The 25,274-nt window shown below is 42.5% G+C and overlaps 1 protein-coding gene across 1 annotated transcript; it reads right to left on the bottom strand.

Moving 5' to 3' along the window:
* Window positions 1-60: 60 nt before the first annotated feature.
* On the bottom strand, window positions 61-1,607 carry LOC145089060 (uncharacterized). The gene is made up of 4 exons (XM_079027557.1): window positions 1,518-1,607; window positions 969-1,305; window positions 580-878; window positions 61-489 (listed from the first exon to the last, which is right to left on the bottom strand). Exons 1-4 carry the CDS (start codon window positions 1,605-1,607, stop codon window positions 61-63), a joined length of 1,155 nt encoding a protein of 384 aa, XP_078883683.1.
* Window positions 1,608-25,274: the final 23,667 nt, after the last annotated feature.

The raw sequence follows: 25,274 nt of genomic DNA, 5'->3' as shown, positions 1-25,274 counted from the left end.
GTCTTTCTTATGTGTCAACCAAACGAACAATATCCACTAATGGAGCATATATTTGGCAAGCTAAATATACACCATCTCAAAAAGATTGTTTGATACTATCTTCTCAACTCTCTTTCCAGGAGCTTTCTTTGCAAAGTCACTTTTTCTCCATTGCTCAGATACAAACAAAACTTGGAGATGGTGTCGATTCTCATGGACACTCTGTAAGGTGTAAAATTGGGTAGCAAATCTAGTTACACAAGACCTGTGCAACTCTCTATTCTTTGTCAACTTTCTCATCATATTGAGAATCCGTCCATGGCTATAAATATAAACCATAATAGCTCTTGCTTCATTCAAAGCGGTCGCGATTGTTGCTTCTTTCTTCCCAATATCTTGTACAATGAGATTCACACAGTGTGCTGCACATGGAGTCCAAAATAATTTTGGATGTTGTTCTTCCAAAATCTTTCCTGCAGCTTTGTAGTTTGAACCATTGTCTGTAATAAACTATAAGAAATAAAAAGAACTTAATTAATAAAATGGATATAATTTTTTTTAAAAAGTAATAACTAATAACTAATTAGAAACAAATATTACCTGCACAACGTTTTCCTCTCCAACTTCTGCTATCACCTCATTTACCTTCTTCACAATATATTCAGCATTATGTATATGCTTTGATGCATCAATCGACTTTAGAAAAACTGTACCAGTAGGACAATTGACTAAAAAATTGATCAAAGATCTATGCTTGCCATCTGTCCAAAAATCAGACATAATGCTACATCCAAATTTCTTCCATTGTGTTCGAAACGAATCCACAAACTTGTGGGTATCTTCTAACACGTCCTTTAATAATGTCACCCGCATATTATGATAACTTGGAGCCGGCATGCCTAACATTTATATAATTAACAAAACTAGTAAATATAAAAATGTTAACAACTTAACATTAATCAAATAAGAAAGGTAACAAAATTGATTACCTCTTCCATATTCTCCAATGGCATTGATCGCATCTTGGAAACCTTCATCACGTACGGCATTGAAAGGTAAGCCTACCGAATAAGCCCTAACCGCAATCTTTTTCCAAGCTACCTTCTTCAACTTCTCTTTAATTGGATTATTCTTATCCAATGTAGTTTGCTTTCCTTTTCCATGGTCCGACGTATAAACATCATCAATAGGACCCCGTACATTACTAGAACTTACAAACTTTCTTTTTTTAACTTGTGGCTGTGGGGTATCGTCTTGCTCATCATCATTTTCAGAAAGGTCTATACAACTTGTTGATCTAAGTATTTCTATTGTTCTTTGTCTTTCCTTTTTTTCTTATCTTTTTCTTTCATTGATTCAAGCACTTTCTTAGTGATCTCCGTAGTCACATTAGGGCAAGCAGCTACATTTCCTGATATATGAGTGAGGTGTTCTTTTAACCTTGTGATCCCTCCACATACTCTCTTGTCACACAAGGTGCACCAAATATTTTGTTTTTTTAATGGATCCTTTTGAACTCCCCATTCCCATGCACTTACACTAGTTGTATTGGCATCTGATCTCGTATTAGTAGTAGGAGTGGTGGTGGTGGGCGGATTCACAGAAGCATGTGAAGAATTAGCATCCATATTGGTCAATTCACAATTGATTAAACTTGTTTCACAAATCACAATCACATGTCATTACTCATTATTATTCATTAACAAAATAACTACTTAATGTTTTATGTTCCTATTTTCTAAATCTTAACAGATTACATCAACATGAGTACACAAATTGACAAACATAAATGAAATTGGAATGCTGATGCTGTTTTTGGAATAATCTTAACAGATTCTCTACTCTTTACTATCTAGAAAATAAAGCATTAAAGGAAAAATTGACAAACATAAATGGGCAGTAGAGTCTGAAGAATTAAATTGACAAACATAAGTTAAACATAAGTGGGTCGATGCTAATGTTGATGTTGTTGGAACTCGGAAGAATTAAAGGAAATTACATTTCTCTACTGTTTAGTCTTTACTATCTAGAAAAGAAAGCATTAAAGGGAAAAATTACATACCTGATGCTGTTGGAAACTTGGAAGTTGGAACTTGCAAGCCGATTAAGGAGAAGGGAGTCGGAGTCGATGTTCTGGACTGTGTGTGGAGGTGAGGAGGTCTATTGAAGAGTAGTGAAGGCCGAACTCGGAAGAAGCAGCCTCGCAGTCGCAATTCGTAGGTCGCTTCTTACTTCTTCATCTTCGTCATAGCTCAACTGCTCAAGCTTCTTACTTCTTCGTCTTCGCAAGTCGCAGGTCGATGTTGTCACTGTGTGTGGAGCCGGTGAGGAGGTCGATTCAAGTCACGAACTCACGATCATGTTTTTGGAATAATTTTAAGTAGGTTTTTCATTGGGCTTTTCATAGTAGCGGGCTCATTAAAAAGTGTTTTTTTGTTGACAAATGAATCAAATGGGCCACATGTATTAGAAATGATCGAAATATGCAAGAAAATACAATAGCGCCCATAGCGGCGCTATCTCGGTCATCAGAATAGCGGTTAATTGCGGTGAATTGCAGTGCAAATTGCGGTACCACGATTTGAAAACGATAAGTTGAAAATAGTGGTTGGCGATTACCGCAAAACGCTATAGTGGCGCTATAGCACCGCTATAGCGCGCAATCGATAGCATAGGCAGGGCCGCTCCATGATATGGTTGGGGTAGGACTCGTGGGTGAAGCTCGTGTGCTTATAACATTGCCGAAGGGACCTGGCAGAGACCATTCGGTCAAGGTGGATAGGGCAGTTTCGATAGCAGAAGTTTCTTCGGAAGTCGTGGGGAGCGACTAAGAGAGTATTCATTGGCTCAGCAACCGAGTGGGAATCTGGTATTCCGGGTAATTGGCAGATAAGTTAGGACATGGGAGGTCTCGGTTCATTCAGAAATTCTATGAGAGGTAGCACGAAGTTTGGGCAGAAGAAGTGATGTGAGGATTCTTGTGTATGGAGTAGCTTGTGGATTGAATGTGCTTAGACACTTATAGTTGGATTAAATAATTTTAGAGTAATTGATTTGACATTGTTGCATAGCCCTCGTCTGAATCTAACCGATTCAGGGATGAATCTTCTATTCGAAAGATTATCTCAGCCTACTGTCAAGTATAAGTATTCTACTGCTAGTTATGCATGGGCAGTTTGTCGGGGAGACAGACCACTATAGTTTTCAGATTTTGGAAAGGCAAAAGGAGGTTTTATGCTCGAAATGGAGGGTTCATCTTTCCTGAGGATTAAGAAAGAGTCTTGTGAGTTGGTTCAGTACCTTGGGAAGGTCATTGATTTGCGTGGGTGCCAGTACTCGTAGGAAACATCAGTTAGTTGATAATAGATAAGGAGAGCAGCGAGCGTAGGGCATGAGCAGTTTTTGGGGCAGGTGACCGTAGCAGACTTTGAGGATGAATTCTTGTTTAAGTATGGAAGAGTTGTGTCACACCCCCAAACCGGAACGGCGGAAACGTTCGGGGGCGGATGACTTCATGTGGTAACGTAACAATTGAATACATAGTAAAGAAAACAATATAACCATCATATATATAATTGAAAGTTTACATTGTTAAAAGGTACACGTTCAAAACCAATTACAATATGATGCCAAAAATATGAATTTAAACTGGCGCCACAGCGTCCCTTCTTGAAAGCATGTTTGTTACCTGTAATTACTGAATCCGTGGGACATACAAATAGTTTTAAAAGAGTAGATCAGCATTTAAGCTGGTGAGTCTCATAAGTATTAAATGAATATGTTTGTATGAACTAAAATTAAATGGTTTGTTTTTGTTTGTTGGTTCCTAGAAAATCCCATATTTTCTACTGGTATAAATGTAGCCTTCTATCAAGACCAATGTTTGTTTCTAGAAAATTGATGTTTTTCCGTATGTGGGTAGTGGTTTAGAAGTTCCAAAATTGTATCACGATAAGGTTTTTCATGCCTAAAGTAGTTAATTTATGTACGTATAAAATTGCCAATACGTCTGAAAACCCCCGTAAATCAATGTGTTTTTAATACTCCATGTGAGTTTTATAACCATGCTATTGACTAGAAATGCCTATACACAACGTTCTTCAGGCGTTGGAATGTTCTAACGTTTTTCATCCCAAATGGTGTACTGTAGCTAACAATCAGGACGCGGGGTTGTCAATCCCGTATAGATCTATACACAAACACCATGCTCCCCTTCCAAGGGATTCTGGTATATAATACAGGACTTGAAATGTGTACTCGAACATACGTGAAGTTTAATGTCTCACATAACATAGTATAAAACAGATTTACGTGTGAAAATGTTCGTTTGTTCTTGTATACGAAAGTAACTTCTTGAAATAGTGTTTCTAGTATGTAAAAGTTCGTGATGTTCTCATAAAACTATACCTATTATAGTTTTCTAAAAGTGTGTCTCGTTTATATAGCAATCCCTAGTGAAATGCTCACTTGTTATGAAAAGTATAATTTTTGTAGTGCCAAAGATGGACACATATACATACAGTATAAGCAGAGTGTTTTTTATATATATGTATATATATATATATATATATATATATATATATATATATATATATATATATATATATAACAACATTTTTCATTTCAAAAGACAAGATGTTATCATGATATATTTTGCATACGAAAGTTTCCCTATAATAGTTATAAATCACATATGATTCCATTGATAAAAAGCGTATAATGAAACTTTATATAACACACGATAATAATCGTGTGTTTTACTTGTATGCCCCCCCCCCCCCAAAAAGCATATAAAAGCATTTATAAAACATTTAAAAGTGTGGATTATAGGGATATGAACTCCCTTGAAAGATCGAAGAAGGCGAGATGAAAACCGAGCAGAACTTCGACTCGAGAAAGCGGATTTTCTCGGGATTCTTGGGAATCTCGGGAGCACAAACGACCTTCGAGACTTGAGCAAGGAAACCGGGGCTTCGGGATATCACGTGCACGGAAAACGAGGCAAAAACGCAAGAAAGATGAGAGGAATTGGGCCTTTTCTTCGGAACCCTCGCATCCCTTTTATAGGGGCAGGGAACCGCCTCGGTACGTTGGGCGTATGCGTGCGTCATGCGTGACCGCATCCTCGACTGCTTCTGAACTTCGGATGGGACGGGGCATAGCCTCGCATAGGGGCAACGTGGACAATCTGAGGCCTAGACCTCGAGTATGCTGTGCGTAACTCGGATCGGCCTGGTGACTCCTCCTTCGGATAATAACGAAATTTAATATAAAATTTATATTTTATTTATTTAATAAACTTCAAAAATTCATATCTTCTTCATACGAACTCCGTTTTCGACGTTCTTTATATCCACGCGTAGGTGAGACTACGCTCTATAACTTTCGTTTAGATTCCGTTGGCAAATTTTGAAATTATTTTTATTATTTATTTTTAAAAGGTCGCGGTAAGAAAATTTCGTTAGAAATTCATAACTTCATTATCCGACGTCTGTTTTTGCTAGACTTTTTACCATTGAAAAGCCATTGTCGAGCCCTTCGATTCTCATTTAGGTCATTCCGGCCAAAAGTCGCTCAACCTCCGTTTCGAGTTTTTAGCTGTCTGTCGCTAAGCCGCACTTGGAAAAATCATAACTTCCTTATACGAAGTCAGATTTGGGCGTTCTTTTTATGTACGATCACGGTTTAATGACATCTAACATAGTAGGTAATTAATTAGAGAGTTTTGCACATTTTATTTTCAAAGTTAATTTCATTATATCAAAACTGGTTACAATACTTGACTTTATAGGTCATTACATAGAGTTGAAATATCGGGTTGTCACATCATCCCCCCGTTAGAGGGAATTTCGTCCCGAAATTTAAAGTAAGAAAGATACTTGTGAATCAGAGAAAAAGATGTGGGTACTTTTGTTTCATCTGAGGTTCGCGTTCCCATGTGAATTCAGGTCCTCGCTTGGCGTTCCAGCGTACCTTCACGATGGGTATGCGACTTTGTTTTGTTTGTTTGACCTCTTGGTCCATGATTTCTACCGGTTCTTCCATGAAGTTGAGGTTCTCGTTGATCTCGATCTCGTCGAGTGGATAACAAAAGTCTCATCAGACAGACACTTTTTCAAGTTTGAGACGTGGAAGGTTGGATGTATGTTACTAAGTTCACGTGGTAGATTAAGTTTGTAAGCTATAGGGCCGATTCTGGCTAGAATCTCGAAATGCCCTACGTATCTTGGATTTAGCTTTCTATGCTTTCCAAAGCGTATTAAGCCTTTCCACGGTGAGACCTTCAATAGAGCGCGGTCTCCTACCTGGAATTCCAAAGGTTTCCTCCTTTGGTCAGCATAGCTTTTCTGTCGGTCTCTAGAGGCTTTCAACCGTTCACAAATCTGAACGATCTTCTCTGTCATTTCCCGTATGATTTTCGGACCGATGAGAGTGATTTCATGAACTCGTCCTTTAGGTAACTGTGTGTCTCCAACTTCTGTCCAGCACAGGGGGGACATACACTTACGACCATAGAGGGCTTCAAATGGAGCAGCCTTTATGTCGTATGATAACTATTGTTGTATGAAAATTCGACAAGGGGTAAATGGATATCCCATGCCTTTCCAAAGTCAATCACACAGGCTCTCAGCATATCTTCCAAAGTTTGTATCGTTCTCTCACTTTGCCCGTTTGTTTGTGGATGGTAGGTTGTACTCATGTCTAGCCTAGTCCCCAGGGAACTTTGTAGTGACTGCCAGAACCTTGAAGTGAATATACTATCTCTATCGAAGATAATGGATATCGGAACACCATGCAGTCGCGCTATTTCCCTTATGTAAGTTCTTGTAAGCCTGTCCATCCTGTCAGTCTCCTTGATCGGTAGAAAATGCACGGATTTGGTCAATCTGTCGACGATGACCCATATGGTATCAAGTCCACCCGTTGTATTGGGCAACTTGGTTATGAAGTCCATAGTAATCCATTCCCATTCCCATTTCCATTTCGGTATCTCTGGTTGTTGTAGTAATCCAGAAGGTTTATGGTACTTGACCTTAACCTTAGCACAAGTAAGGCATTTACTTACGAACGTAGCAATTTCTGCTTTCATGTTAGGCCACCAGTACAGTCTCTTAAGATCCAGATACATTTTATCTGAACTTGGGTGAAAGGAATATCTCGTGTTGTGTGCTTCGGTCATGACCACGTCTCTGAAGCCACCATCTTTCGGTGTCCAGATACGGTCCATGAAATAATATGCTCCGCCACCCTTGATTTCTAGATTCTTTTCCATTCCTCTCAGGGATTCACCCGTCACATTTTCAGGTTGCAAAACTTCCAGTTGAGCCTCCTTAATTTGTGTGGATAAGTGGGAATTGATAGTCATAGTCAGAGATTTGACTCTCCGACCAGTGTATTCTTTTCGACTGAAGGCGTCAGCTACTACATTGGCCTTGCCAGGATTATAACGAATTTTACATTCGTAGTCGTTGAGTAACTCGACCCATCGTCGTTGTCGCATGTTGAGCTCCTTCTGATCAAAAATGTGTTGAAGGCTCTTGTGCTCGGTGAAGATAGTACTCTTTGTTCCGTACAGGTAGTGTCTCCAGCTCTTCAGAGCAAATACCACTGCTCCTAACTCAAGATCATGTGTCATATAGTTTACTTCGTGTATCTTAAGCTAACAGGAGGCATAGGCAATAACCTTCCCTCTTTGCATAAGAACACAACCAAGTCCTTGATTTGATGCATCACAATACACTACAAAATCTTCTATCCCTTCAGGGACGGATAGTATCGGTGCGGTGCACAAAGCCTGTTTCAGTGTTTGGAACGCCTTCTTATGTTTTGCTTCCCAGTCAAAGGCCACACCATTCTGGGTCAATGTAGTAGGAGGTTTCGCAATGCTAGAGAAGTTCTTTATGAATCTGCGATAGTAGCGAGCGAGACCTAGAAATTAACGAATCTCTGTAGGTGTCTTTGGTGCCGACCAGTTCTCAATGGCCTTAATTTTGGAAGGGTCCACGTGTATCCCCTTTTCGCTAACAACGTGGCCCAAAATTTCGACTCTTCGAATCCAAAATTCGCATTTACAGAACTTCGCATAGAGCTTCTCCGATCGTAGTGTTTCTAAGACTCTTCGTAGCTACTGACTATGTTCTTCCTTACTTTGGGAGTAGATAAGTATATCATCGATGAAGACGATGACGAACTGATCCAAGTAAGGACGGCACACCCTATTCATTAGGTCCATGAATACAGCCGGTGCGTTGGTTAATCCGAATGGCATCACTACAAATTCGTAGTGTCCATAATGGGTTCTGAAGGCTGTCTTGGGAACATCCTCCTCTAGTACTCGTAATTGGTGATATCCGGATCGTAGATCTATCTTCAAGAAGTAGTTTGCTCCTTGAAGTTGATCAAATAGGTCGTCAATGCGGGGCAGAGGGTAATGATTTTTGACAGTAAGTTTGTTCAGTTCTCTGTAATCAATGCACATACAGAACGATCCGTCTTTCTTCGTTACAAACAAGACCGGTGCTCCCCAAGGTGAGAAGCTTGGTCTAATGAATCCTTTTTGGTGGATTTTGTTAAGCTGACTGGAAAGTTCTTGCATCTCTGCTGGTGCCAGATGATAAGGCGATTTTGCTACTGGGGTAGCCCCTGGAACTAAGTCGATTCTGAACCCGACTTGGCATTGTGGTGGTAATCCCGGTAGTTCTTCTGGAAAGATATCGGGAAAGTCGCGTACTTCTTGAATGCTCTTAATGTCCATTACTTCCTGACTCGTATCGATGATATGTGCAAGAAATGCATGATAATCCTTCCTCAAATACTTTCGAGCTTGGATGCACGAAATGATGTAAAGGTTTGTACTTGATTTGTCGCCGTAAATCACTAATGTTTCATCGTTAAGGAGATTAAGACGAACTGCTTTTTCAAAGCACATGATGTCGGCGCGAAGAAGACTTAACCAATCCATGCCGACTATGACGTCGAAACTTTTAATTTGGACCGGCATGAGGTTGATTGGGAAAGAATGACCGTCTAAAGTTAATGTACAACCCATGTATATGCAGTTAGTGTTTTCCGTTTTTCCATTTGCCATTTATACAGTGAATGATTTTTCTAACATGCTAGGTTTATGTTTAAGTAAGTGAATAAAGTTTTGGCTCACGAAGCTTCTCTCTGCTCCACTATCGAATAGTATGCATGCATATGAATTATCGAGAAGAAACGTACCAGCAACTACTGTAGGATCAGCTACGGCTTCTTCGTGGCCTATAGCAAAACTTGTCCCACCCCGCGCGGTATTTGCTGCCTTCAGGCAGTTTCTTTTGTAGTGGCCCACCTCGCCACAACCGTACCAAGCTTGGCCTACACCAGCGTTGGGAACTTGAGTGATCGGCTTTACGGGGGCCTTGCAGAAACGGACAGTGTGTCCCTTTCTGTTGCAGTTGGAGCACTGCATTTCCCAACAAGGTCCATGGTGGTGGTAAGTGCATTTGGTGCACTTTGGAAGGTTACCCACATAAGGCTTTGTTGAGTAGAGATATATAGGAACGGTAGTAGGTATAGTAGCAGCATTCACTATAACTAGTTGTTGTTTCTTTGAGGATTCTTGGGAAGACCCACCCTTCCCCTTATTCCATCCTCTCTTCCTGTTATTGTTGTTGTTGTTTCCCTTTTGTGGTTCTGGTGCAAAAATTGTTGAGTTTTGATGACTTCCGTGATCAATAAGAGATTGTGCCAGTTCCTTGGCAGTTTCAAAAGTGTCAGGTTTTGAAGCTAACACGCTTGACTGAATTTGGGGCGACAGTCCCCAAATGTATCTCTCTATTTTCTTGCTCTCATGAGCAATCATATCTGTACAAAGGATTTCCAGATCGCAGAATCTGTTGGTATAAGTTGCTATATCAGTACCAATCATCCCAAGAGTCCAGAGTTCATGCTCGAGTTTTTGAATCTCTCCTCGTGGACAGTATTCTCTCATCAGCATGATTTTTAAGCTCTCCTAGCTTATTGCATTCGCCACTATCAGAGTAAGTGCCTTAACGTGGCCATTCCACCAAGTTAAAGCTCTATCAGTAAGCGTGAAAGTGGCAAACTTGACTTTGTTGTGCTCGGGACAAGAGCAAATTTCAAAGACTGATTCTGTCCTTTCAATCCACTGCCTCAAAATCATCACACCACCAGTTCCATTAAACATCCGGGGTTTGCCATTCGTAAAGTCTTTATAGGTGCACTCTCGGGGTTGCCCATGACACTCGCCATGGTTGGAAGGAAGTGTGCCAATTCCCGAACCAGTAGTAACAGGGGTATTGATCTGTGACATGGAAGCCACCACAGCTACAGTAACTGCTGCTTGGAACATGGCAGCATCAAATTGAGGATGTGGAGGTGGTGGTGGTATCGGTGCTTCCCCACCGTTGTTTCGTCTCGGGATTCTACGTGGAGGCATCCTTCAACTATAGATTGAAAAGACAAAGGTAAGAATTCCATAGCATAGAAAATGAATGCGTCTCATGAACTAAATCGTTATAGTTCAACAACAGATGATAGTATGAGTCTCAAAGATAGAAGAATGGACGTTATTCGCAAATCCGAATGTATGAATCAAGCGTATCATTTCTCCATAATATTTTAAGGATTGAACGAAATACTCAATGTAGTAATAATAGCGTGTCAATTATATTAATATAATAGTTGATACAACGATCACGAAAATTTGACCCTTCTAAGGGTCTCCGGTTACAAAGTTTAAGAAAAATAAAACTTTTAGCCGAGGTCCTAACTTATAACAAAAATTGGGATTTGGCAAGCACTACTTGCGATGTGGGTTGCGCTTAGAGCTTGACTCCGCATCCGATTGCTTTGATTCCATGAGACGCCTATCGAAGGCGGCTTGTTGTTCCCTCAATTCGGAGAGAGTTGCAATCATTTGCGGTTGGAATGCTTCGGTTTGGAGTTGGGCATTATCCTGAGCTCTATCCAGCCTACGGATGTCGGAAGTGTGAACCTGAACTTCCACATTGACTTCACGAATCAAGCTAGCTTGAACTCTGAATTGATAGGACTGGTTGGCTAGCCTGCCCACCATGACTGGGTGTGCTCGATCAGTTGAACCTCCGCCGCGGACATCGTAGAAGTCTCGACACATGTCGTACGAAGGGCGTAGACTTTGTTGCTGGCTCCAATGGTGGAGGTGACTTCCCTAAACGGGAGTCGGTCCATGAAAGTTTCTCACGAAGATGGGAGTCGGTCCTTGAAGGTTTATCACAAAGATGTTATAGTGATATATTTTGCATACGAAAGTTTCCCTATAATATTTATAAATCACATATGATTCCACTGATAAAAAGTGTATAATGAAACTTTATATAACACACGATAATAATCGTGTGTTTTACTTGTATTCCCCCCCCCCCCCCCTTAAAATCATATAAAAGCATTTATAAAACATTTAAAAGTGTGGATTATAGGGATATGAACTCACTTGAAAGATCGAAGAAGGCGAGATGAAAACCGAGCAGAACTTCGACTCGAGAAAGGGAATTTTCTCGGGATTCTCGAGAATCTCGGGAGCACAAATGACCTTCGAGACTTGAGCAAGGAAACCGAGGCTTCGGGATATCACGTGCACGGAAAACGAGGCAAAAATGCAAGAAAGATGAGAGGAATTGGGTCTTTTCTTCGGAACCCTCGCATCCCTTTTATAGGGGCTGGGAACCGCCTCGGTACGCTGGGCGTACGCGGTTACATTGGGCGTATGCGTGCGTCATGCGTGACCGCATCCTCGACTGCTTCGAAACTTCAGATGGGACGGGGCATAGCCTCGCATAGGGGCGACGTGGACCATCTGAGGCCTAGACCTCGAGTACGCTGGGTATACGAGTGTACGCTGGGTGTAACTCGGATCGGCCTGGTGACTCCTCCTTCGGATAATACCGAAATTTAATTTAAAATTTATATTTTATTTATTTAATAAACTTCAAAAATTCATATCTTCTTCATACGAAATCCGTTTTCGACGTTCTTTATATCCACGCGTAGGTGAGACTACGCTCTATAACTTTTGTTTAGACTCCGTCGGCAAATTTTGAAATTATTTTTATTATTTATTTTTAAAAGGTCGCGGTAAGAAAATTTCGTTTGAATTTCATAACTTCATTATCCGACGTCTGTTTTTGCCAGACTTTTAACGTTGAAAAACCATTGTCGAGCCCTTCGATTCTCATTTCGGTCATTCCGGCCAAAAGTCGCTCGATCTCCGTTTCAAGTTTTTAGTTGTTTGTCGACAAGCCGAACTTGGAAAAATCATAACTTCCTTATACGAAGTCAGATTTTGGCGTTCTTTTTACGTACGATCACGGTTTAATGACATCTAACATAGTAGGTAATTAATTAGAGACTTTTGGACATTTTATTTTCGAAGTTAATTTCATTATATCAAAAGTGGTTACAATACTTGACTTTTTAGGTCATTACATAGAGTTGAAATATCGGGTTGTCACAAGTTTTAACACCTGTAAAATTAAAAGGTTAAATATGGAAATAAAACCTTATTTATAAAGACCAACTCGTCGAGTTTATGCAATACACTCGACATGTTGGAAAGTTGAGACGCGCGTTTTAGAAGACCAACTCGACGATTTGCGGAGGATCGACTCGACGAGTTGGGAAGGATCGACTCGACGATTTGGATAGGGTTTAGAAAACCCTAAATCTAGGATTTTTCACCATATTTAAACACCTTATGCTTTAAAGTTTGGCCTCATTTTCAGCCTCCATTGTTCTAACCTTAGTTCTTGAAACCCTAATGCTACTGTGAGTGATTGTGAGCTTTTTTTGAGTGTTCTTATGGTTGGTTGAAGCTCTTGGAAGGAAGAAAAGTTTGAACGAACAAGGAAGGGTTGCTAGATCCAGAAACCTCACTCCATTTTCGTCATTTTCAGTAAATCAAGTCTCAAACTTGAATAATAGTTGATTAGATCTCCTTCTTAGCATCTTTTGCTTGTTTTTTGGCCTAAATGATATGCTTCTTGAGAGTTGGACGTCCCATATGAAAATCACTTCAGATCTAGAGTCTTGAAGGACTTTCATGGCATAAAGGTGCCAACTTTATGGCCATGGAAGTCCCATGCAACTTATAAGCCACCATTTTGGCCCTTGGTGCTTTTTATAGCCATGCATGTGGAAAAAGATGGGACTTTACATGATCATTTAGTCCCTAGAGTCCAGATCATTGATCTGACAGTCTATCTTGTAGTTTTGGTGATGTTGGAATTAAGACTTTGGCCTTTTAGGTTAGGATTTCGAATTATATCATTTAGGAAAAAGGTATTAATGGGTAAAGTTGGAAACTTTACCCTTCTAGAGGCATTTTGAGTTGAGATTTGAAGTTTAGGGTTTGGATCTGAAGGATAATGGCTTAATGAGTCAAGAAGGGGCTAACAGACAGAGGAACTCGACGAGTTCAAGGAAGGACTCAACGAGTTGAAGTGGACTGTCCCGATTCCATTGAAAGGAAGAACTCGGCGAGTTCAAGGATGAACTCGACGAGTTGGATTGAGAAATCACGATTCTGTGATTCATAGGAACTAGGCGAGTTGAGGAGTAAACTCGACGAGTTGAGTCATCTCGTAGTGTTGACTTTGACTTTGAACTGGATGTTGACTTTGACCTTGACTTGACCTTGGGAGGGTTATGAAGTATGGAATGGATTAAAAAGGGTTAAGGCCCAATAGAGGGGTAGGGCCCAACTTATAAACTATGGGTGAAACATCCCAAAAATACGACCCAAAAATTTTGTTTTTAAATAATAATAAAAGTCATAACACTGAATGTCATATAATAAAAATCATACGTCGGGTATCTCAAAAGCCATAATAAAAGTGTCGTATCAAAAACTGTCTCAAATCATATTTAAGTATCTGAACAAAACTCCCAGGAAAAAAGCTGAAGTTGTGGTGTGTGCGATGCCATCATCCCGAGCTCTTCCCTTTACTTGCGGAAGTACCTGAAACCAAAACTGAAACTGTAAGCACAAAGCTTAGTGAGCTCCCCCAAACTATCACATACCATACAATAACATATAAACACATATTGGGCCATGCCCACTGTATCGGACCGAAGTCCTGAAACTGCATCGGACCGAAGTTCGGAACTAACCAGGGCCTTTCCCTCTGCATCGGACAAAAGTCCGGAAACTGCATCGGACCAAAGTCCAGAACTGACTAGGACCTTGTCCCCAGCATCGGACCAAAGTCCGGAACTAACTGCATCGGACCGAATTCCGGAAACTGACTGAGCATAACATAGCATAGCATAAACATATCAACTAGCATGAACACATAAACTACATACTGCATCGAGCCGTAGCCCAGAACACATAACGCATAAACCCTGTCTGAGCCACGAAGGCATCAAACATCCTAACTACTGCATCAGACCGAAGTTTGGAAACTACTGCTAGTTAAACGGGTTGGCATTGTGGCCTTAGACCCGTTCCTACTGGAAGGAAACTCACCTCGTAAACTGGCAGGTAAATGAACTGCTCTGGAAACTGTTTGCTGCTGCTCTGGTATCTCCCTGGCTACAATTTCCATAAGACACTGAATCAACTACTGATAACTATACTGAGGGTAAGATGACTATTTTACCCCTAGTCAAACTCAATCCTATTGGTCAAAGTCAACATACAGTTGACCTGACTCGTCGAGTTGGGTCACCAACTCGTCGAGTCCTCACCCTTACTTCCTTGCTCCTGCTCGCTACTACTCGTCGAGTTTGGCAGAGACTCAACGAGTTCCTCTTCGATGTTATCACTCAGTCAATTTGCATCCGACTCGCCGAGTTATATGAACAACTCGTCGATTCCTCCTTCAACGTATGAACACTCTGGCTGTGACTCGCCGAGTTGTATGAAGAACCCATCGAGTCTGATCTAGAGGTATAAAGATTGTCTTAGACTCGCCGAGTCAGGGCATTAACTCATCGAGTCCCTCCATGAACGAGTCTGCCAATCAACTCACTGAGTCCTCCTCACACTCACTAGTTCCACTCACATCACTCAACAGGGGAAACCTCGGGGACTCGCGACTCGACTCGCCGAGTCCGAAGAATGACTCGCCTAGTCGCATGCATGTACTCACTATTCAGACGATTCTGCTCAAAACCAACGCATCCAACTGATAGATCTGGGTTTCTAAGGCTTTGTTTGCATGTAAAGGTTCCATCTTTACGTGCACATAGACTCCTAAAGAGGTTTATAGGCTTAAAATGCATGAATAAGGTTAGATCTAGGGCTTATATGCAACAAGGTTCAATAAAGATATTAGATCAGGGTTTGGGGACAGAAATATGATTAGATCTGAAAGTTATACCACTACACAAGCTCCTTTACTAGATTAAGCTCATAAATGGGCAAAAAGGTAACTTAAATGAGATTTATTAAGAAAAGCAACGAAGGAACAGAAAGAGTTCGATTAATACCTCAAATGACTCTGAAATGGATGTAGGATCTTGTTTCCCTTCTTCTCCTTTTGATCTAGCCTTCCTCTTCTCTTCCAATCTTCACTCTTTACACAAAAATGCCCGAAAACACTCAAGATAGGTTAAGGTGTTGCTATGAAACGTTCTGAGGGTGAGGGAGGCCAGATTGGGCGCATAAGGGGGATTATATAGGGTGCAAAACCCGTGGATCTAGGGTTTCTTCCAGACTGGCGGACTCATCGAGTCTAGGATATGGACTCGTCGAGTCGCCCACTTACACGTGCTCAAAATCCCGTCTCTACTCAACGAGTCGGGCAACAGACTCGTCGAGTCCCTCTTGAAAAACTTGGAAAAATAAACATTTAAATAACATACCAGAAATGGGGATGTTACAACTCTCCCCCACTTGTCTCAGACTTCGTCCTTGAAGTCTGCTACTGCTGCATCTATGAACAACTCTGGGTAGTGCTCCCTCATTTCCTCCTCTTCCTCCCACATCCACTCAGATCCCTTTCGGTGCTGCCACTGCACCTTTACCAGCTGAACCACCTTGTTCCTCAAGGTTTTCGTCTTCCGATCCATGATCGCTATGGGTCTCTCAATATAATTCAGGTTGCTATCAACCTGAATGTCCTCCAAGGGTACTACTACTGTCTCATCCACCAAGCACTTCCTCAACTGGGAAACATGGAAAGTGTTGTGGATCTGACTGAGCTCTGCCGGAAGATTCAACCGATAAGTAACCCGTCCCACCCGGGCCAAAACCCTAAAAGGACCGATGAACCTGGGGCCCAACTTACCCCTCTTCTGAAACCTGATAACACCCTTCCAGGGTGATACCTTCAGGAGGACCATATCGCCCACCTGGAACTCCAAGTCTGAATGCCTCCTATCGGCGTAAGTCTTCTGCCGACTCTACGCAGTCTACAGTCTGCTACGAACCTACTGGATCAACTCTGTCGTCTTGAGCACCACTTCGGTGCTCCCAATGACTCGCTGACCGACCTCGCCCCAACAAATCAGGGTCCTACACTTCCTCTCATAAAGCATCTCAAAGGGAGGGTGGTCAATACTCGCATGGCGACTGTTGTTATACGAAAATTCCGCTAACGGAAGATACGTATCCCAACTTCCACCGAAGTCTAGAACACATGCCCGCAGCATGTCCTCGAGAGTTTGAATCATTCTCTCGCTCTGCCCGTCCGTCTGAGGATGGAAAGCGGTGCTAAAATGGAGACGAGTACCCATCTCGCCGTGAAACCGCTTCCAGAATTTGGAAGTAAAACGGACATCTCAGTGTGACACCATTGAAACAGGCACTCCATGCCGTGCCACCACCTCTCGCACATATATATCAGCTAGCTTCTCAGCCGATATGCTCTCCTGGATCAGTATAAAATGAGCACTCTTCGTCAACCGATCCACTATAACCCAAATCGAATCCACTCCACGTGTGGTCCTGGGAAGCTTAGTGATAAAATCCATAGTGATATCCTCCCATTTCCACACTGGTATGTCCAACGGCTGCATCTTGTCGTGAGGCCTCTAGTGCTCCGCCTTAACCTTCCTGCAGGTCAGGCATCTTTCCACATACCAGGCGACATCCCGCTTCATGCAGGGCCACCAATAATTGGGTCGAAGATCCCTATACATCTTCGTTGCCCCTGGATGGATGGAAAATCGAGACTTATGGGCCTTGTCCATCAACACTTGTCGTACTCCGCCCCAGTACGGTACCCATACTCTCCCATGAAGGGTCAACAATCCTCGGCTATCGTAGTCAAAAGAAGCTACTCGGCCCACAATCCTCTCACACTTCTGCCTCTCCTCCTTGAGGCCCTCGGCCTGCGCCTCTTTGATTTGCTCCAACAATGGAGTAATCATTGTCATCCTCAAACAAATATCTCTGATCGGGGCCGCTGCTGCCTTGCGGCTCAGGGCGTCGACCACCACATTGGCCTTCCCTGGGTGATAAAGGATATCACAGTCGTAATCCTTCAGCACATCTAGCCATCGCCTCTGCCTCATGTTTAGATTCGGCTGGTCCATGAGGTACCTAAAGCTCTTGTGATCCGTGTAAATGGTACACCAGACCCCACAGAGGTAATGTCTCCAAATCTTGAGGGCAAACACCACTGCTCCCAGTTCTAAATCATGCGTAGGATAGTTAGCCTCGTGAGGCTTCAACTTTCTCGAGACGTAAGCTATCACACAGCCTTGCTGCATCAACACTACTTCCATACCTGTGATCGAGGCATCACAGTATACAACGAAATCCTCTACTCCTTCTGGCAGGGTAAGAATCGGTGCCTCGCACAATCTCTGCCTGAGGGTCTCAAACGCTACCTGCTGCTCAGGCCCCCAATGAAACGCCATTGACTTCTTGGTCAGTCGGGTGAGCAGTACTGCTATCTTGGAGAAATCCTGGATGAATCTCCTGTAATATCCTGCCAAACCTAGGAAGCTCCAAATCTCAGATGGAGATCTCGGGACTTCCCACTGCATCACGGCCTCTATCTTGGTCGGATCTACCAAAATACCCTTCTGGTTGACGAGATGTCCAAGGAACTGCACCTCGCGCAACCAGAACTCGCACTTGGAGAACTTTGCGAAAAGTCTCTCCCTCCTCAAAATCTCTAGCACCTCTCTCAGGTGCTCCTCGTGCTGCTCCTGAGTCTTGGAATACACCAAGATATCATCTATGAATACTATTACAGACCGATCCAGCATCGGCCTGCACACGCGGTTCATGAGATCCATGAATGCGGTTGGAGCGTTGGTGAGCCCAAACGGCATCACCACGAACTCATAATGACCATACTGGGTCCTGAAAGTAGTATTTTGCACATCCTCTCCTCTGACTTGCATTTAATGATACCCGGAGCGTAAATTGATCTTGGAAAACCAAGACGCTCCCTGCAGTTGATCAAACAAATCATCTATCCTCGGAAGTGGGTAACGGTTCTTCACTGTTACCTTATTCAGCACCCGATAATCTATACACATACGGTGCGACCCGTCCTTTTTCCTCACAAAGAAAATCAATGCACCCCAGGGCAAACTGCTCGGCCTGATAAAACCCGTGTCTAGCAACTCTTACAGCTACGTAGATAACACCTGCATCTCTAGGGGAGCCAACCAATATGGTGCCTTGGCTATCGGAGTCGCACCAGGGATTAGGTCAATCCCTAACTCGACCTGCCTCTTAGGAGGTATTCTCGGCAAATCCTCAGGAAATACATCCGGGTAGTCTCGCACCACCGGAACATCATCAACTGTCGTCTTGCCCTTCTCCCGGGCATCTAAAATGTAGGAAACATAACTGACGCAACCCTATTGAAAATAACGCCTCGCTCTCGCCGCTGAACAAGGAAGTGGTCCGCGTTGTGGCCTCTCGCTCTGAATCAATAACTCTCCCCCACGTCAGGAATCGCTCACGCCTCCTCTGCTATCAGCTGAAAGGCCCTACTCTTTGCCACTGGCATCTCAGCTCGGCCCTGACGGCCTTCTGCAATCCTCAAAGTAGCAGGAGCAGGTGCCGACACCTTTCCTGTAGCAGCTAAACTCGGACACTGGGACTTTTTATGTCCCCTCTGATTGCAACGGAAGCAAATCAGATCTGATGTCGCAACGGCGGTAGTAGTGGCTGTACAATCTCTGCTCATATGCCCAGTCTGACCGCACTTATAGCAGCCGGCACTCCCTGCCTTGCACGCCCCATCGTGCAATCTCCCACACCTGCCACACCAAGCGTGGCTCTGCTGACTCCTAGCTCTGTGATCTGAACCCTTGGGCTTTTTGCTCGCACCCCCTGTACCTGGAGCCGCCTCCGGCTTCCTCTTTCTCTCCATCTCAAGGTCAATCTCTCTCTCTCTCTCGAGCCCTAGCAATCATGTCATCCAGCGTTTTACAGCTGGACCGGCTCATAAACTGGCGGATATCACTCCACAGCATCTCATGTTAACGAGCGTTCTTCATTTCCTCATCAGCCGCGTATTGAGGAACAAGAAGAGCCCTCTCCCTGAACTTGGCGGTAATCTCCGCCACTGTCTCTGTAGTCTGGGTAAGATCCTGAAACTCTCTGGCTAACTGTTGCACCTCAATAACCGATGCAAACTCATCTCTGAAACTGGTAGTAAAATCAGTCCAGGTCATAGCATCCAAAGTTGCGTCGTCTCCAATGGCATGACCAAACTCCTCCCACCAATCCCGTGCCCTGTCCTTCAAAAGAAAGGACGCCAATCTGACTTTGTCCCCCTCGGGACATCTGCTAGTGATGAAAGCATTGGCCACATCTGCCAACCATCTGGTGCTCACTATGGGGTCCCACGCCCCATGATAATCCAGAGCTCCGCATGCCGGGAACTCCCTAAAAGTAAGCGTGCACGACCCTATCATGGCCGCCACCTCAGCACGGAAGGTGCTCAACCTCTCGTCCATCATCTCTAAGATACCCTCCTTGATCGAACCGAAGATCATAGGAGTCTGCTCAAGTATGGTGCGAGTAATCTCTGAAGAGAGAAACTCCCTAGTCTGCTCATCCAACTGCCCGGCCTCCGGGCCTAATCCTGATCCCCCTCCGGCACCTGAACTGCCGACTGCTGGTGTAGGGCGTAATACCACCATTCTGAAACACAACATAATAAACGTCAGGAACACTGATATATCTTGAGGAATCACTACTACCACTAGTTTCCTGGTCTCATCTCAGCTTTCCTTGATTCGACTACGGATCCTCTGCTTTCAGTAGTACGGGCCCATACTACCTTCCACATCTATCCATACTTTCCTCAAGTACTGCCTTGACTCCACCAAGTCACTATTACTGCTAATAATCTCTGCTACTCCCATCCTAGGCTTGCCCTAGGGAAATCTCTGACTATACTCGATCCAGTCCTCATCTGCTAAAAGCCTCCTTGCGATGCCAATTAGCCATCACCTGAATACTATCACATGCAGCAAGGCTCAGATAATCCTTCAAGTAAAAGACTCGCCCATACAACGATGAGACTCAAACAAGAGCTACGCAATAGAGCCAAGTCTAGCACTCTGAGATTATCCAACCATGTTCACATGTGACGTGACGCATTCTCCTAATGGCTAACTCCCATCACTTAGATTCCCACAAAGCACAAAGCAAGCAGCATTCAGACACAGGAGACTACTCAAGCAATTCTATCCTCTTAACCAGAAACTATACTAGCATACAATGCTAAGCTCATACTATCAGGCATAACCTAAATAGGCTATCGTTCTGTTGACTACTCAATGCTAGCATGCAATTCTTATAAAGCTGAAACACATAAAGCAGGGATATAAGGCATCCTCCTAGATCTTTAGTCCTATACTAGCATGTTGTTCTACTGAAACTAAAACTAAAACTCAACATTAACTGATACATACTGTTGTACGGGTAACTTGGGAGTACTTACTTCAGCTCGGCTGATCGCATGCACCACACCCTTTTCTCTTTTCAAAGTTCTTTTCTTTCTAAAATTCCTTTTACTTTTCTAAAACTCTTTTCTTTCGAAAAACATTTTACCACTTCCTTAGTTTGAGTTCAGACACACCCGGGAGTGTGCCCAAATCCCACAAACCAAGGCTATGATACCAACTTGAAACATCCCAAAAATACGACCCAAAAATTTTGTTTTTAAATAATAATAAAAGTCATAACACTCAATGTCATATACTAAAAATCATATGCCGGGTATCTCAAAATCCATAATAAAAGTGTCGTATCAAAAACTGTATCAAATCATATCTAAGTATCTGAACAAAACTCCCAGGAATAAAGCTGAAGCTGTGGTGTGTGCGATGCCATCATCTCGAGCTCTTCCCTTTACTTGTGAAAGTACCTAAAACCAAAACTGAAACTGTAAGCACAAAACTTAGTGAGCTTCCCCAAACTACCACATACCATACAATAACATATAAACACATATTGGGCCTTGCCCATTGCATCAAACCGAAGTCCGGAAACTGCATCGGACCAAAGTCCGGAACTAACCAGGGCCTTGCCCTCTGCATCGGACAGAAGTCCGGAAACTGCATCGGACCGAAGTCCGGAACTGACTGGGACCTTGACTCCTGCATCGGACCGAAGTCTAGAACTAACTGCATCGGATCGAAGTCCGGAAACTGACTGAGCATAACATAGCATAGCATAAACATATCAACTACCATGAACACATAAACTGTATACTGCATCGGGCCGTAGCCTGGAACACATAATACATAAACCCTGTCTGAGCCACGAAGACATCAAACATCCTAACTACTGCATCGGACCGAAGTCCGGAAACTACTGCTAGTTAAACGGGCCGACATTATGGCCTTAGACCCGTTCCTACTGGAAGGAAACTCACCTCGTAAACTGGCTGGTAAATGAACTGCTCTGGAAACTGTCTGCTACTGCTCCAGTATCTCCCCGACTACAATTTCCATAACACACTTATTGGGTTGAAGATTCGTTCAAGGATTGCGTCATTGGGCTCGGCTATTAGTCCATATGTTTTGTGCTCCGGTTTGGGCCTGTCCAACTGAGAGTCCGTTAGGTTTATTATATAAGTATATGCTTGCATGCATATTAGGTTAATGATCTAGAAGACGATAGCATTACGATAGCATTACAGTTTTCTCTCTTTATCGTTCGTGTAAACCTACTAATCCTCTACAGTTGATGTTCTTAATCGAGCTCTTCTGAGGGTTTATTTTTAATCATTCAACTCGTTTGATTCATTCTTGACTTGTTCTTTATTTTCGTATTCTTGCTGTTTAATATTTATTCACCTGTTTAAGATTTAATCGATCTTCAAGATTAAGTTTTAGTCTCATCAATTGGTATCAGAGCAGGAGGCTATGTAATCGATACACATCTTTTCTGTGAAAAGGTTTCAATTAGGGTTTTTCCGCAATTACTGATATTTATTGAGCCGTCATCTCATTATTGATGTATCTTGATATTTATTGTTTTGCCCTAATCTGATTTATTACAAGTCTGATCTTTGAACAGATTTTTCGATCATAATGGACGAGTCGCAATCAAATCCCATCAATATTTCCAACAGCATCGGTTCAACCACGAAGATTCCAATCCTATATACCCATGACTATGAAGTCTGGGCGCATCACTTCGAAGAGTACGTGATAGGATCTGAGGATAATGGATACCTCATATGGGAAGCAATCATTAATGGACCTTTTTCTCATTCTGCAACGTCAAGGATTATTAAAACTCAAAAGGAGTATAATGATCTGCTGAAGGATGTCAAAGATATTGCACAAGATGAGAAGGATAAATTCCAGTGTAATATCAAGGCGTTAAGATTGATAAGATTCGCCCTTCAGTCCGACACCTTCAGGTTGGTTAGCTCATGCACAACGGCAAAGGAAGTTTGGGATAGACATCGTGAACTGTACTCTACAGACGAGGATCTTGAACATTCTATCCAAACCTTGCTCTTATCTGAGTTTGGAGAATTCAGGCAAGGAGCCGAAGAAACTGTGACCCAGACGTTCGATCGCTTCAATCATCTTCTCAGCAAGATGATCAAACATGACATCGAAAGGAAGCTTATCGAGCAGAAGGTTACGTTCTTAAATGGTTTAAGGTCAGAATGGAGAGCTGTGGTGTCAACAGTTAAAGCCCATGAGCAGTTTAAATCATACTCTTTGGCGAAACTGGTGGGTATTCTAAAGTCCCAGGAGAAGATTGTGCTGCAGGAAAAGAACGTTGTTTCAAGCCTAGGTTCACTGGCCCTCCTGTCAAAAAGTAAAGCTGTGATGGAGGATGAAGACCTCAACTTGGAGGAGTATGACCTCACATCTGAGGATTATGCTATGATGGTGTCTAACCCCAAAAGGTTCATTAAGAAGAGATTCCCCAGCAACAAAAACCGAAACTGGCAGGGCAGTTATAGTTCAGAAAAAGTTAACAATGAACCGAAGATTGAAGAGCCCAAGAAGGAACCGAAGGCAGATGGTGATTCTGGAGTAAACTGTAACTACTGGAGTAAACTGTTACTAAAAAATGTTAATACAAGAATTTCTCATCTAGATAGTAGTTTAACTCAAACTCGAGTCACCAATTCTAACCTAACTGATCAATTAAGCAGGGTGTCTTCGAAGAGTGAGGAGCGGCGCATGTGGATCGAGTTGAAGGAGTCTGAATTAGTTAAAATAAAAGACGAAAATATTTATTTACAAAGAGACAATTTAAAGTTGTTAAAACAGCGGAATGTTTTTTGTTTAATTGAAAAACGTCTTTATTCTAATATTACTCAGCTTCATTTGGACTGTGAAATAGGCCAAAAGATCCATCGCATGATTTTGCCCTTCCTTGAGTTTAAGGAGGATGAAATCGATGCTGAAGCTTATAATTGTGAGAGTGTGATATCATCTGATGACGTCAATCCGACCTATATGTATGGACTGGACAAAATTGAATCTTTCATTAAATCCAAGGACCACAAGGACATGCTCAAAAACCTTTTGGATGAAAATGATAGACTTAAACTGAGAACCGAAACCATACAAAAATTTGACTCTTTGAACGCCAACTTGAGCTCAGAAAACAAAATTGATGTTGAAAATGCATCTGAGCTTAATGAGGACGACAACATGAGTGAAATTTCTGTAGAGGACACAGTTGACTGCTTAGAATTTGTAAAAAAACGAGCTTGAAAACCACAAGAATCTAATTTCTGAAAATTCAGTGGAATTCGCTCGATTATCCAAACAAAAGTCCCCGATCTTAGCAGAGAAAGCGGTTGTATATCAAAACGTCAGGACCACTCCAAATCAAGTGTACAAGGTCACTGGAGTAACTGAACATCAGACCGCTGAACTCACAGCTATTGTAAACGAAGACAATGCTGATGGCTGCGATGAGTACTTCTGGTCAGCTCCAATAGATAATGCAAATGAAACGGTAGGCTTATTAGAAAGAACCTCATGGATGAGTAAAGGTAGATACATACCAGAACCCTTGAATAAGCCAGATAATTTCGATGAGCCAGGTACTAGTGGTACGAAAGACACTCCTCAAGAGAATGGAAATTCGGCAAAAGAAGACATTCCCTCTAGTTCCTCAGTTCAAAGTGAAACTCCTACAGTTCAAAGTGAACCAGCTAAGGAGAAACCGAAAATGAAAGCCAATATTCATCATCAACCGAAGCAGATGAGGAATAAGAAACGTGACAGGAACCAGAGATACAGGAAGAATCTCTCTGAAAGGAAGCAATTCTGGCAATCCCAAAATGCATATTTCTCACATCAAGACAAGAATCTGAAGTTTGAGAACAATCCTGTCAAAAAGCATGAGAGCCACAACAACCGAAAGCCAAATCTGAAGCGACTCATAAGCTGAAAGTGTTCATCAAGCAGATTGAAGTACAACTCAAGAAGGTCGTTCGCAACATCAGAAGCGACAATGGTCTGGAATTCAAGAACAGGGAATTTGAAGAATTTCTAGCAGAAAAGGGAATAAGTCACAACTTCTCAGCTCCCTACATACCTCAACAGAACGGAATTGTCGAAAGACGAAACCGATCTTTGTGTGAAGCTGCCCGAACTATGCTAAGTTTCGCTTCCTTACCTCTTTATTTTTGGGCTGATGCAATTTCTGCTGCTTGTTTTACACAGAACAGGTCTTATCTCAACAAACGATTCACGCTCACACCATACGAGATTCTCAACAACAGAAAGCCCAATGTGAAATTTTTCCATGTGTTCGGCTCACGGTGTTTCATCTTTAACTCTAAAGAACACCGCAACAAGTTTGATGTCAAAGCCGACGAGGGAATCTTTCTGGGTTACTC

The sequence above is a fragment of the Lactuca serriola genome, chromosome 2 (genome assembly GCF_051521515.1).
Source record: "Lactuca serriola cultivar US96UC23 chromosome 2, Lser_US96UC23_V15, whole genome shotgun sequence".
NCBI classification, from domain to species: Eukaryota; Viridiplantae; Streptophyta; class Magnoliopsida; order Asterales; family Asteraceae; genus Lactuca; species Lactuca serriola.
The sequence above is the reverse complement of the archived record's forward strand: the minus strand, read 5'-3'. Positions and strand labels throughout refer to the sequence as shown.

Excerpts from the sequence above, each read along its gene's own strand:
- LOC145089060 (XM_079027557.1), bottom strand. The coding sequence starts at position 1,607 with ATGGATGCTAATTCTTCACATGCTTCTGTGAATCCGCCCACCACCACC. Across the intron at positions 1,306-1,517 it reads CAGATGCCAATACAACTAGT|GAAAGACAAAGAACAATAGA; the intron begins GTAAGTGCATGG and ends TAAGAAAAAAAG. Across the intron at positions 879-968 it reads CATTGGAGAATATGGAAGAG|GCATGCCGGCTCCAAGTTAT; the intron begins GTAATCAATTTT and ends TATAAATGTTAG.